A 14,797-nucleotide genomic window follows, 5' to 3' on the forward strand; every position below is an offset into this window, starting at 1 on the left:
GACGCTCTTATCCAGAGCGACTTACAAATTGGTGCATTCACCTTATGACATCCAGTGGAACAGCCACTTTACAATAGTGCATCTAAATCTTAAAGGGGGGTGAGAAGGATTACCTATCCTATCCTAGGTATTCCTTAAAGAGGTGGGGTTTCAGGTGTCTCCGGAAGGTGGTGATTGACTCCGCTGTCCTGGCGTTGTGAGGGAGTTTGTTCCACCATTGGGGGGCCAGAGCAGCGAACAATTTTGACTGGGCTGAGCGGGAACTGTACTTCCTCAGTGGTAGGGAGGCGAGCAGGCCAGAGGTGGATGAACGCAGTGCCCTTGTTTGGGTGTAGGGCCTGATCAGAGCCTGGAGGTACTGAGGTGCCGTTCCCCTCACAGCTCCGTAGGCAAGCACCATGGTCTTGTAGCGGATGCGAGCTTCAACTGGAAGCCAGTGGAGAGAGCGGAGGAGCGGGGTGACGTGAGAGAACTTGGGAAGGTTGAACACCAGACGGGCTGCGGCGTTCTGGATGAGTTGTAGGGGTTTAATGGCACAGGCAGGGAGCCCAGCCAACAGCGAGTTGCAGTAATCCAGACGGGAGATGACAAGTGCCTGGATTAGGACCTGCGCCGCTTCCTGTGTGAGGCAGGGTCGTACTCTGCGGATGTTGTAGAGCATGAACCTACAGGAACGGGCCACCGCCTTGATGTTAGTTGAGAACGACAGGGTGTTGTCCAGGATCACGCCAAGGTTCTTAGCGCTCTGGGAGAAGGACACAATGGAGTTGTCAACCGTGATGGCGAGATCATGGAACGGGCAGTCCTTCCCCGGGAGGAAGAGCAGCTCCGTCTTGCCGAGGTTCAGCTTGAGGTGGTGATCCGTCATCCACACTGATATGTCTGCCAGACATGCAGAGATGCGATTCGCCACCTGGTCATCAGAAGGGGGAAAGGAGAAGATTAATTGTGTGTCGTCTGCATAGCAATGATAGGAGAGACCATGTGAGGTTATGACAGAGCCAAGTGACTTGGTGTATAGCGAGAATAGGAGAGGGCCTAGAACAGAGCCCTGGGGGACACCAGTGGTGAGAGCGCGTGGTGAGGAGACAGATTCTCGCCACGCCACCTGGTAGGAGCGACCTGTCAGGTAGGACGCAATCCAAGCGTGGGCCGCGCCGGAGATGCCCAACTCGGAGAGGGTGGAGAGGAGGATCTGATGGTTCACAGTATCGAAGGCAGCCGATAGGTCTAGAAGGATGAGAGCAGAGGAGAGAGAGTTAGCTTTAGCGGTGAGGAGCGCCTCCGTGATACAGAGAAGAGCAGTCTCAGTTGAATGACTAGTCTTGAAACCTGACTGATTTGGATCAAGAAGGTCATTCTGAGAGAGATAGCGGGAGAGCTGGCCAAGGACGGCACGTTCAAGAGTTTTGGAGAGAAAAGAAAGAAGGGATACTGGTCTGTAGTTGTTGACATCGGAGGGATCGAGTGTAGGTTTTTTCAGAAGGGGTGCAACTCTCGCTCTCTTGAAGACGGAAGGGACGTAGCCAGCGGTCAGGGATGAGTTGATGAGCGAGGTGAGGTAAAGGAGAAGGTCTCCGGAAATGGTCTGGAGAAGAGAGGAGGGGATAGGGTCAAGCGGGCAGGTTGTTGGGCGGCCGGCCGTCACAAGGCGCGAGATTTCATCTGGAGAGAGAGGGGAGAAAGAGGTCAGAGCACAGGGTAGGGCAGTGTGAGCAGAACCAGCGGTGTCGTTTGACTTAGCAAACGAGGATCGGATGTCGTCGACCTTCTTTTCAAAATGGTTGACAAAGTCATCTGCAGAGAGGGAGGAGGGGGGATTCAGGAGGGAGGAGAAGGTGGCAAAGAGCTTCCTAGGGTTAGAGGCAGAAGCTTGGAATTTAGAGTGGTAGAAAAGTGGCTTTAGCAGCAGAGACAGAAGAGGAAAATGTAGAGAGGAGGGAGCGAAAGGATGCCAGGTCCGCAGGAGGCGAGTTTTCCTCCATTTCTGCTCGGCTGCCCGGAGCCCTGTTCTGTGAGCTCGCAATGAGTCGTCGAGCCACGGAGCGGGAGGGGAGGACCGAGCCGGCCTGGAGGATAGGGGGCATAGAGAGTCAAAGGATGCAGAAAGGGAGGAGAGGAGGGTTGAGGAGGCAGAATCAGGAGATAGGTTGGAGAAGGTTTGAGCAGAGGGAAGAGATGATAGGATGGAAGAGGAGAGAGTAGCGGGGGAGAGAGAACGAAGGTTGGGACGGCGCGATACCATCCGAGTAGGGGCAGTGTGGGAAGTGTTGGATGAGAGCGAGAGGGAAAAGGATACAAGGTAGTGGTCAGAGACTTGGAGGGGAGTTGCAATGAGGTTAGTGGAAGAACAGCATCTAGTAAAGATGAGGTCGAGCGTATTGCCTGCCTTGTGAGTAGGGGGGGGGTGAGAGGGTGAGGTCAAAAGAGGAGAGGAGTGGAAAGAAGGAGGCAGAGAGGAATGAGTCAAAGGTAGACGTGGGGAGGTTAAAGTCGCCCAGAACTGTGAGAGGTGAGCCGTCCTCAGGAAAGGAGCTTATCAAGGCATCAAGCTCATTGATGAACTCTCCGAGGGAACCTGGAGGGCGATAAATGATAAGGATGTTAAGCTTGAAAGGGCTGATAACTGTGACAGCATGGAATTCAAAGGAGGCGATAGACAGATGGGTAAGGGGAGAAAGAGAGAATGACCACTTGGGAGAGATGAGGATCCCGGTGCCACCACCCCGCTGACCAGAAGCTCTCGGGGTGTGCGAGAACACATGCATCACATGATGAGCGTGTAGGCCAGGAGACATGGAAAATCTATTTGAGTAATTACTGGATCTGTGAGGGAATGATATAGAAACTGCATTCATGGAGAAGGAATTAGTCGTGCTGAATCTATGCAAGGTTAATAATACAACCGAATCTAAATGAAAATGCAAGGCAAACTTATCTATGATATAAATACAATGTTTAGTGTGTGTGGTGTGTGTACCTCAGGCACAGAAGATTTAGGGATTGGTGCCAAATCACTGCATGTTAATCTCCCACATGTTAATTATCATTGAGAGAGAGAGGGAATGGGAGAGAGATACATTTTTTAAAGAGGGAGTTTGAAAAAGTGTGTGTATGCGTGTTAGAGGTCGACCAATTAATCGGAATGGCTGATTAATTCGGGTCGATTTCAAGTTTTCATAACAATCGGAAATCGGTATTTTTGAGCGCCGATTTGCCGATTTTTATTTTATTTATTTATTTTTATACCTTTATTTAACAAGGCAAGTCAGTTAAGGACACATTCTTATTTTAAATGACGGCCTAGGAACGGTGGGTTAACTGCCTCGTTCAGGGGCAGAACGACAGATTTTCACCCTGTCAGCTCGGGGATCCATTCTTGCAACCTTACAGTTAACTAGTCCAACGCATAGTCAACTACACATGGTTGATGATATTACTAGATATTATCTAGCATGTCCTGCGTTGCATATAATCTGACTGAGCATACAAGTATCTAAGTATCTGACTGAGTGGTGGTAGGCAGAAGCAGGCGCGTAAACATGAATTCAAACAGCACTTTCGTGCGTTTTGCCAGCAGCTCTTCGTTGTGTGTCAAGCATTGCGCTGTTTATGACTTCAAGCCTATCAACTCCCGAGATAAGGCTGGTGTAACCGAAGTGAAATGGCTAGCTAGTTAGCACGCGCTAATAGCGTTTCAAACGTCACTCGCTCTGAGCCTTGCAGTGATTGTTTCCCTTGCTCTGCATGAGTAACGCTGCTTCGAGGGTGGCTGTTGTCATTGTGTTCTTGGTTCGAGTCCAGGGAGGAGCGAGGAGAGGGACGGAAGCTATACTGTTACACTGGCAATACTAAAGTGACTATAAGAACATCCAATAGTCAAAGGTTAATGAAATACAAATGGTATAGAGGGAAAAAGTTCTATAATAACTACAACCTAAAACTTCTTACCTGGGAATATCGAAGACTCATATTAAAAGGAACCACCAGCTTTCATATGTTCTCATGTTCTGAGCAAGGAACTTAAACATTAGCTTTCTTACATAGCACATATTGCACTTTTACTTTCTTCTCCAACACTTTGTTTTTGCATTATTTAAACCAAATTGAACATGTTTCATTATTTACTTGAGGCTAAATTGAATTTATTCATGTATTATATTAAGTTAAAATAAGTGTTCATTCAGTATTGTTGTAATTGTCATTATTACAAATAAATAAATAAATAGATCGGCCGATTAAATTGTTATCGGCTTTTTTGGTCCTCCAATTATCGGTATCGGCGTTGAACAATCATAATCAGTCGACCTCTAGCGAGAATGGATGGGAAAATAAGGGTGCATTTATATATTCATTTTGGCTATCTACAGAGCACTTGTTTGAGTGTCAACAACTGTGAGGGTACACAAACAAGCACACTTACACACATGTTTTGTTGTTGTATTGTTTGTATATCATTTTATTTTAAATGTGTGTTACTGTCCTTGTCTATCGTCTTGCTGGAAGATCCAGTTGCGGCCACGTTGGCAAACCAACCAGGTTTTTGGCTAAAATGTCTGGGTAAAGTTCATAATGCCGATGACCTTAACAACGGCCCCAGGAACAGTGGAAACAAGATAGACCCAAAACATCAAATATTCACCACCATATTTTAAAGTAGGTATGGAGTTCTTTACTGTTTCATATCCTTCCTTCGACGCCAAACTCACCACTGTTTCTATTTTCATGTCATCTGACCACAGCACCAGTTCAAATCCAAGTGCCGTTAAACATAATCCAGGTGTTTACATTTGTTGGATGACATGAAAATAGAGCTCTTTGGCCATGCACACCAGTGGTGGGTTTGGCATCGAAAGAAGGATGTGATAAGCAGAAAAAATATATATTAAAATTTTTTTTATCTGTGTGTAACGTACTGTCTGTAGTGGGCTGATTGGTAGTGTTGGGCTGGACAGCAGTGGGCTGAGATGACTTTCTGTCTTTATCCACATCTTTCCCTTTCTTCTTGGCTGAATCTGACAGCAACATAACAAGTCAGTAGGAAAACATAAATACAGGAGTGAGTAAGAAGACGGAAAAGGCAGTGGTATACTTTCTCCCACAGACAGTTCAGTCAATCCGTTGATTAACTCAAACACTCGATTAGATAATACAGCCCACACACACGTGATCCTAATCTAATCAATGATTTAATTGACTCTCTTAATTAAAGCAGTTTAATCAGTGCGTGTGTAAATTGCTACCCGTGTCAGGTTTAGTGGGACAGACAGACAGACAGAGGGAGAGAGAGACCGACAGAGCAGCACCTTTGCTTTTCTCCGGGGTTCTGGTTGCTGTGGGAGACTCGCCCTTGCACTCGTTGAGTCTGGACTCCCTCACTCCGGAGGTTTCCCTGGTCAGGGGCTTCTCCTCCGAGCTCTCCTCCACATACTGGAATTTGGGAACGGTGTCCTTCAGGAAGTCCCAAACCTTGCCCAGGTACCGGGACCTGAGAGATTGGACACATCACACTGTAAAACTATCTACCCAGTTGTTTATCAATGATCCCACATGACTGGATATGTAATGGTTACATAACTTACTAACAACTAACCAAGTGTTAGATTAATAGAATGAGATGTGTTAGTGCTGGGCAAAAAAATAAAAATAGAAGGTTGGTGCTCTAAATAAAGCACTTCACTATTTAAAATGTTATTTGTGTCTGGTATCTGATTTCAGTCCTGTCGATTGGCCACCATGATACATAATATATGTCAAAACAGATGAGTGTTGTTATGAGTGGCGTTCATTTAGCTCCGGGCATGTTCCATATCCATTCATTTCAGGCTTTATTGAAAGATTTCCTGCCAGTGATTCCAAAACAAGCCTTTTTAAATTAGGATAACTGAACGATCAAATCAAATCAAAATGTATTTGACACACATACACACGTTTAGCAGATGTTATTGCGGGTGTAGTGAAATGTTTGCAGAGGGTTGTCATTATGCTTATTCTTACGATGACTCATTGACAGCTGCCTGCTCTGGAGTGCCTGTGAAGTTGTGGCTGGAGTTTAAATAGTAATGTTAGCTGCTGGCAGTGTGTGTGTGTGTGTGTGTGTGTGTGTGTGTGTGTGTGTGTGTGTGTGTGTGTGTGTGTGTGTGTGTGTGTGTGTGTGTGTGTGTGTGTGTGTGTGTGTGTGTGTCAGTGGAGGCTCCTTAGAGGAGGAGGGGGTGGACCATCCGACTCAGTGAATTTCAGAAAAATACAAATAGCAAATTTTTTATTAAACCAAATAACTGATTATCTTACGGCAAAAAAGACCTTCTGGATATCAGGACAGCGATAACTCACCTCGGATCAGACAAAGATTTTGTCTTCAACAGGACATACTCCAAACACCTGACAAGGCCAACATCCCAGTTATTGCAAGAGGAACAGAGGACACAGAGCGGGGTGCCTCGCAAGGATTCGCAGGATCAATATTACGTAAGGATCCGCAGGATCAATATTACTCGCCAACGTGCAATCATTGGACAATAAATTAGACGAGGTACGATCACGAACATCCTACCAATGGGACATCAAAAACTGTAATATCTTGTGTTTCATCGAATTGTGGCTGAATGATGACATGGATATTCAGCTAGCGGGATATACGCTGCACCGACAAGATGGGGGAGTCTGTGCAATTAGACCACAATCAGTCAGCTGTATAAGGAAATCAGCAAACAGGAAACCGCTCACCCAGAGGCAGAGCTCCTAGTGGCCGGAGACTTTAATGCAGGGAAACTTAAATCAGTTCTACCTCATTTCTATCAAGATGTTAAATGTGCAACCAGAGGGAAAATAATTCTAGATCACCTTTACGTGTACAAAGCTCTCCCTCACCCTCCATTTGGTAAATCCGACCACAATTCTATCCTCCTGATTCCTGCTTACAAGCAAAATGAAAGCAGGAAGCACCAGTGACTTGGTCTATAAAAATCTGGTCAGGTGAAGCAGATGCTAAACTACAGGACTGTTTTGCTATCACAGACTGTGACATGTTCCGGGATTCTTCCGATGGCATTGAGGAGTACACCACATCAGTCTCTGGCTTTATCAATAAGTGCACCGAGGACGTCGTCCACACAGTGACCGCACGTACATACCCCAACCAGAAGCCATGGATTTACAGGCAACAATCGCACTGAGCTAAAGGGTAGAGCTGCAGATTTCAAGGTGTGGGAATCTAACCCGGAAACTTAAAAGAAATCCTGCTATGCCCTCCAACGAACCATCAATCAGACAAAGCGTCAATACAGGGCTAAGATTGAATCGTACTAGACCAGCTCCGATGCTCGTCTTATGTGGCAGGGCTTGCAAACTATTACAGACTACAAAAGCGAAGCACAGCCGCGAGCTGCCCAGTGACACAAGCCTACCACACAAGCTAAATCCCTTCCATGCTCGCTTCGAAGCAAGAAACACTGAGGCATGCATGAGAGCATCAGCTGTTCCGGACGACTGTGTGATCACGCTCTCCACAGCCAACTTGAGTAAGACCTTTAAATAGGTCAACATACACAAGGCTGGCGAGCCAGACGGATTACCAGGACGTGTGCTCCGGGTATGTGCTGACCAACTGGCAGGTGTCTTCACTGACATTTTCAACATGCCCCTGATTGAGTCTGTAATACCAACATGTTTCAAACAGCTCACCATAGTCCCTGTGCCCAAGAAGACAAAGGCAAGACTAAGGAGTTGATTGTGGACTACAGAAAAAGGAGGACCGAGCAGGCCCCCATTCTCATCGACGGGGCTGTAGTGGAGCAGGATGAGAGCTTCAAGTACCTTGGTGTCCACATCTTCAACAAACTAGCATGGTCCAAACACACAAAGACAGTCGTGAAGAGGGCACGACAAAGCCTATTCCCCCTCTGGAAACTAAAAAGATTTGGCATGGGTCCTGAGATCCTCAAAAGGTTTTACAGCTGCAACATCAAGAGAATTCTGACTGGTTGCATCACTGCCTGATACAGCAATTGCTCGGCCTCCCACCGCAATGCACTACAGAGGGTAGTGCGTACAGAGGGTAGTGAGTACGGACTAAGCTGCCTGCCATCCAGGACCTCTACACCAGGCGGTGTCAGAGGAAGGCTCTAAAAATTGTCAAGGACCCCAGCCACCCCAGTCATAGACTGTTCTCTCTATTACCGCATGGCAAGTGGAACCGGAGTGCCAAGTCTAGGACAAAAAGGCTTCTCAACAGTTTTTACCCCCAAACCATAAGACTCATGAACAGGTAATCAAATGACTACCCGGACTATATGCATTGTGTCCCCCCCAACCCCCATTTACACTGCTGCTACTCTTTGTTTATCATAAATGCATAGTCACTTTAACTATACATTCAGGTACATACTACCTCAATTGGCCCGACCAACCAGTGCCCCGCACATTGGCTAACCGGGCTATCTGCATTGTGTCCCGCCACCAACCTCTTTTACGCTACTGCTACTCTCTGTTCATCATATATGCACTTTCACCATATCTACATACTAACTCAATACGCCCGACTAACCGGTGCCTATATATAGCCTTGCTACTGTTATAGCCCCACTACTGTATATAGCCTCACTACTGTTTTCTTTCCACTGTTGTTTAAAAATATATATTTAAAAAAAAATGTTTTACTTACCTATTGTTCACCTAATACCTTTTTTTGCACTGTTGATTAGAGCCTGTAGTTAAGCATTTCACTGTAAGGTTGTACCTGTTGTATTCGGAGCACGTGACAAATAAACTTTGATTTGATTAAAACAGACTTTTCAATGAAGGTCTCAAAAACACCCTCAAAGGTAGCACCATGGTGTAGCCGGAGGACAGCTATTTTCCACCCTCCTCTGGGTACATTGACTTCAATGCTGTTTCACCATTGAGTAATTGTCTCTGGCCCCATCCCAGTTTTTTATTTATTTTTATTTAACTAGGCAAGGCAGTTAAGAACAAATTCTCATTTACAATGACGGCCTAGGAACAGTGGGTTAACTGCCTGTTCAGGGGCAGAACGACAGATTTGTATCTTGTCAGCTTTTTTATAAATATAAATTGGTGAGACGGGTTGCAGGAGAGTGTTTTGAAGATGAGTTTATGGAAAATAAAAAAATAAAAATAAAATATATATACACATACATATACACGGGACACGACAAGACGAGGACAAAAGACGTCTGAACTGCTATGCCATCTTGGGAAAGAATATATACAGGGGGCACCGGTACCGAGTCAGTGTGAGGGGGTAAAGGCTAGTTGAGGTAATCTGTGCATGTACGTGGGGGGGGGGCATACCTCAGGACTACCTGGCCTGATGATTCCTGGCTTTCCCCAGTCCACCTGGTCGTTTGTTGCTCCAGTTTCAACTGTTCTGCCTATAGCTATGGAACCCTGACCTGTTCACCGGACGTGTTACCTTGACCCAGACCTGCTGTTTTCGACTCTCTTTCTACCGCACATGCTGACTCGACCTCTGAATGCTTGGTTATGAAAAGCCAACTGACTTTTACTCATGAGGTACTAATCTGTTGCACCTCATACAACCACTGTGATTATTATTAAACCCTGCTGGTTATCTATGAACGTCTTAAAGAACAATCTGGCCTTAATGGCCATGTACTCTTATAATCTCCATCTGGCACAGTCAGAAGAGGACTGGCCACCCCTCAAAGCCTGGATTCTTCCTAGGTTCCTGCCTTTCTAAGGAGTTTTTCCTAGCTACCGTGCTTCTTCATCTACATTTCTTGCTGTTTGGGGTTTTAGGCTGGGTTTCTGTATAGCACTTTGTGACATCTGCTGATGTAAAAAGGGGTTCATAAATAAAAATTGTTTTAATTCAATACAAAACCTAGGAGGCTGATGGTTCTCACCTCCTTCCACTGACATAAACAATAATTATGTCAACCTCCAGAGGACATCCTCCAACTTATCAGCTCTTGCAGTATGAACTAACATTTTGTCCATCAAATCAAAGTATCAGAGAATGAATCAAGCACTGAAAACATAAGCTATAACTAGCTACCGCTGCAGTGAATAAAGTGTGCTGAGAAGTTGACTCAAAGAGAGACACAATAGTTGAACAGTTTTGAACAAATTAATTTCTTCAAAAATTATGGAGAAGCAGCAGAGAGAAAGAAAGAGAGAGTGCTAGCTATATATATATTTTTTTCTTCTCAGTTCACCTTTCAATTACTTAGCTAATGCAGGTAATTTAGCCTCATCAGCAACCTGACTCAAACAGAGAGGAATGCTATTTATGATAACTAGCAGGCTGAGGCTATCCAACACTGCATCTCTTCCATGTCAAGATAAGCTTTCGGATTCATTAATGTGTTGTCACCGGGCCCGCCGGTGTAACTGCTAGCTGTTCAGTCGTGGCCAAAAGTTTTGAGAATGACACACATATTCATTTTCACAAAGTTTGCTGTTTCAGTGTCTTTAGATATTTTTGTCAGATGTTACTATGGATTACTGAAGTATTTCACAAGTGTCAAAGGCTTTTATTGACAATTACGTGAAGTTGATGTAAAGAGTCAATATTTGCAGTGTTGACCCTTCTTTTTCAAGACCTCTGCAATCCGCATGCTGTCAATTAACTTCTGGGCCACATCCTGACTGATGGCAGCCCATTCTTGCATAATCATAATGGTCTCAGGATGCTTTACTGTCGGCATGACACAGGACTGATGGCAGCGCTCACCTGGTCTTCTCCGGACAAGCTTTTTCTGGATGCCCCAAACAATCGGAAAGGGGATTCATCAGAGAAAATGACTTTACCCCAGTCCTCAGCAGTCCAATCCCTGTACCTTTTGTAGAATATCAGTCTGTTCCTGATGTTTTTCCTGGAGAGAAGTGGCTTCTTTGCTGCCCTTCTTGACACCAGGCCATCCTCCAAAAGTCTTCGCCTCACTGTGCGTGGAGATGCACTCACACCTGCCTGCTGCCATTCCTGAGCAAGCTCTGTACTGGTGGTGCCCCCATCTCACATCTGAATCAACTTTAGGAGACGGACGGTCCTGGCGCTTGCTGGACTTTCTTGGGTGCCCTGAAGCCTTATTCACAACAATTGAACCGCTCTTCTTGAAATTCTTGATCATCCGATAAATGGTTGATTTAGGTGCAATCTTACTGGCAGCAATATCCTTGCCTGTGAAGCCCTTTTTGTGCAAAGCAATGATGACGGCATGTGTTTCCTTCCAGGTAACCATGGTTGACAGAGGAAGAACAATGATTCCAAGCACCACCCTATTATTTGAACTCAACCAGCATGACAGAGTGATCTCCAGCCTTGTCCTCGTCAACACTCACACCTTTGTTAACGAGAGAATCACTGACATGATGGCAGCTGGTCATTTTGTGGTAGGGCTGAAATGCAGTGGAAATGTTTTTGGGGGATACAGTTCATTTGCATGGCAAAGAAAGACTTTGCAATTAATTGCAATTCATCTGATCACTCATCATAACATTCTGGAGTATATGCAAATTGCCATCATACAAACTGAGGCAGCAGAATTAATACTTCTGTCATTCTCATAACTTTTGGCCACGACTGTACACTATACTGTGTGATTGTACACATGGATTGGATAGTGGGTTTACTAACACGTTAGCTAATATGGTGACAAAAATGATACAGTACTGCTGAAGTAGGCTAGCTGGCAGCTACTTCAGCAATACTGTATCATTTTAATCATTTTAGTCAATAAGATTCTTGCTACGTAAGCTTAACTTTCTGAACATTCGAGACGTGTAGTCCACTTGTCATTCCAATCTCCTTTGCATTAGCGTAGCCTCTTCTGTAGCCTGTCAACTATGTGTCTGTCTATCCCTGTTCTCTCCTCTCTGCACAGACCATACAAACGCTCCACACCGCGTGGCCGCGGCCACCCTAATCTGGTGGTCCCAGTGCCCTATCCCCTCCTCTCTTCTCCAGACCATTTCCGGAGACCTTCTCCCTTACCTCACCTCGCTCATCAACTCATCCCTGACCGCTGGCTACGTCCCTTCCGTCTTCAAGAGAGCGAGAGTTGCACCCCTTCTGAAAAAACCTACACTCGATCCCTCCGATGTCAACAACTACAGACCAGTATCCCTTCTTTCTTTTCTCTCCAAAACTCTTGAACGTGCCGTCCTTGGCCAGCTCTCCCGCTATCTCTCTCAGAATGACCTTCTTGATCCAAATCAGTCAGGTTTCAAGACTAGTCATTCAACTGAGACTGCTCTTCTCTGTATCACGGAGGCGCTCCTCACCGCTAAAGCTAACTCTCTCTCCTCTGCTCTCATCCTTCTAGACCTATCGGCTGCCTTCGATACTGTGAACCATCAGATCCTCCTCTCCACCCTCTCCGAGTTGGGCATCTCCGGCGCGGCCCACGCTTGGATTGCGTCCTACCTGACAGGTCGCTCCTACCAGGTGGCGTGGCGAGAATCTGTCTCCTCACCACGCGCTCTCACCACTGGTGTCCCCCAGGGCTCTGTTCTAGGCCCTCTCCTATTCTCGCTATACACCAAGTCACTTGGCTCTGTCATAACCTCACATGGTCTCTCCTATCATTGCTATGCAGACAACACACAATTAATCTTCTCCTTTCCCCCTTCTGATGACCAGGTGGGGAATCGCATCTCTGCATGTCTGGCAGACATATCAGTGTGGATGACGGATCACCACCTCAAGCTGAACCTCGGCAAGACGGAGCTGCTCTTCCTCCCGGGGAAGGACTGCCCGTTCCATGATCTCGCCATCACGGTTGACAACTCCATTGTGTCCTCCTCCCAGAGCGCTAAGAACCTTGGCGTGATCCTGGACAACACCCTGTCGTTCTCAACTAACATCAAGGCGGTGGCCCGTTCCTGTAGGTTCATGCTCTACAACATCCGCAGAGTACGACCCTGCCTCACACAGGAAGCGGCGCAGGTCCTAATCCAGGCACTTGTCATCTCCCGTCTGGATTACTGCAACTCGCTGTTGGCTGGGCTCCCTGCCTGTGCCATTAAACCCCTACAACTCATCCAGAACGCCGCAGCCCGTCTGGTGTTCAACCCTCCCAAGTTCTCTCACGTCACCCCGCTCCTCCGCTCTCTCCACTGGCTTCCAGTTGAAGCTCGCATCCGCTACAAGACCATGGTGCTTGCCTACGGAGCTGTGAGGGGAACGGCACCTCAGTACCTCCAGGCTCTGATCAGGCCCTACACCCAAACAAGGGCACTGCGTTCATCCACCTCTGGCCTGCTCGCCTCCCTACCACTGAGGAAGTACAGTTCCCGCTCAGCCCAGTCAAAACTGTTCGCTGCTCTGGTCCCCCAATGGTGGAACAAACTCCCTCACGACGCCAGGACAGCGGAGTCAATCACCACCTTCCGGAGACACCTGAAACCCCACCTCTTTAAGGAATACCTAGGATAGGATAAGTAATCCTTCTCACCCCCCCCCTTTAAGATTTAGATGCACTATTGTAAAGTGACTGTTCTACTGGATGTCATAAGGTGAATGCACCAATTTGCACCAATGACTTAAATGTAAATGTAAATTGTATTTAGCTTTAGCTTGAAGAGGTTTTTAAACCTGGTCACAAACAGCTGTTGTGTTGTGTACTGAAGTCCACAAGCAAAGGAAAAGGGTGAGAGGAGAGCGCTTCGATGCAAAATGGAATTATACAACGAGCAAAGTGATGATTCTGTACATGGCTGCTATGTAAGTGAACTGTATGTGCAGGTGATCAGGTGTGTATTCATTCCGCCGATTCTGTTGCAAAACTTTTTTAATCTGAAGCAAACGGAATGAAACAGGGATGGACCTACCTGAATTTGTCCAAGAGAAACTCGTTAAAGTCACAAAACACAACGTTTTGATACTGTTTGGACTAATGATTACAACCAAGATCAGCTAGATGCAGGCAACAGTGTACAAGGCGGTATTGAATGTGTCACAGTCTGTCACCTTGATTACTCCAATTTGTCTCTTGACCTGTGTACCTACATTATAAACGGTAATTTGTAGGCTAGGTTGTAACAACCTCCTTGTGGGTATAGGGGAAATTAGAGTATCATGTAGTAGCCTATCGATGTTACATTAAGCTGGGGGAATTGAATATGAATAACAGTCATCCAATATGCTGTAATAGAAAAAACAAAATGTGTCCTCCATCTTAAATGGCAACGGCCACCACTGGTGTGAGTGTGTGTGTGTGTTCCCAGCCCCATCCAGGTTTAATATGGAGAAAATTACACTGGGACCTCCCACAGCCCCTCGACCCCTGTAGAACAGTCACACTAACACTAGCCTAGTGGGTGTATGTATGTCTGTGTGCCTCTCAGCACCCTGACTGTGTTGGCTGATAGGTTTCCCAGGGGGTCCACTAACAACAGCTAACCTGCTGAGGTGGAGAGAACAACACCCTCCTGCTTCCCCGTACACAGTTTAATCAAGAGGAGGCAAGACCCTGCACTGCATCCACTCTAGGCTGCAGGTACCAGGCCTTATAGGTCAAAATGGACTGCTTGGTTTTTAACAACATCAACAGAGAATATTCTATTGTATAAATCAATGGTCTAATAAAGTGTGGATGTGAAAAACTAAAGCTACAAAATGAGGATAACCCTACTTCAATGAACATAAAGAGAACGGGAAGAATAGATGAGAAGAGATAAGTGGATGATGACCCTACTGTAGAGGGATGAGTTCAGGGATCCATCCGGTCAGAGCATGGATGACAGTGAACTCTCCCAGCTCCTTCCTCTGTCCTGACACCACACTGCAACACAAACATTACACCACAATGTA

At 46.2% G+C, this 14,797-nt stretch overlaps 1 protein-coding gene across 5 annotated transcripts in view; it reads right to left on the reverse strand.

The window, feature by feature from the left end:
• Positions 1-4,246: 4,246 nt before the first annotated feature.
• Positions 4,247-14,797, reverse strand: part of LOC127909408 (androglobin-like) — a 28,599-nt gene continuing 18,048 nt past the window's right edge. For 3 of the 5 annotated variants that reach the window (XM_052470671.1, XM_052470670.1, XM_052470674.1), the window contains 3 exons: positions 14,682-14,768; positions 5,307-5,488; positions 4,590-5,015 (listed from right to left, as the gene is read on the reverse strand). In XM_052470671.1, the coding sequence (XP_052326631.1) occupies positions 4,750-5,015; positions 5,307-5,488; positions 14,682-14,768 (535 nt within the window). In that variant the 3' untranslated portion in view covers positions 4,590-4,749. The other 2 variants (XM_052470672.1, XM_052470673.1) reach the window with 2 other exon arrangements.

Source organism: Oncorhynchus keta, chromosome 19 (genome assembly GCF_023373465.1).
Source record: "Oncorhynchus keta strain PuntledgeMale-10-30-2019 chromosome 19, Oket_V2, whole genome shotgun sequence".
Lineage (NCBI taxonomy): Eukaryota > Metazoa > Chordata > Actinopteri > Salmoniformes > Salmonidae > Oncorhynchus > Oncorhynchus keta.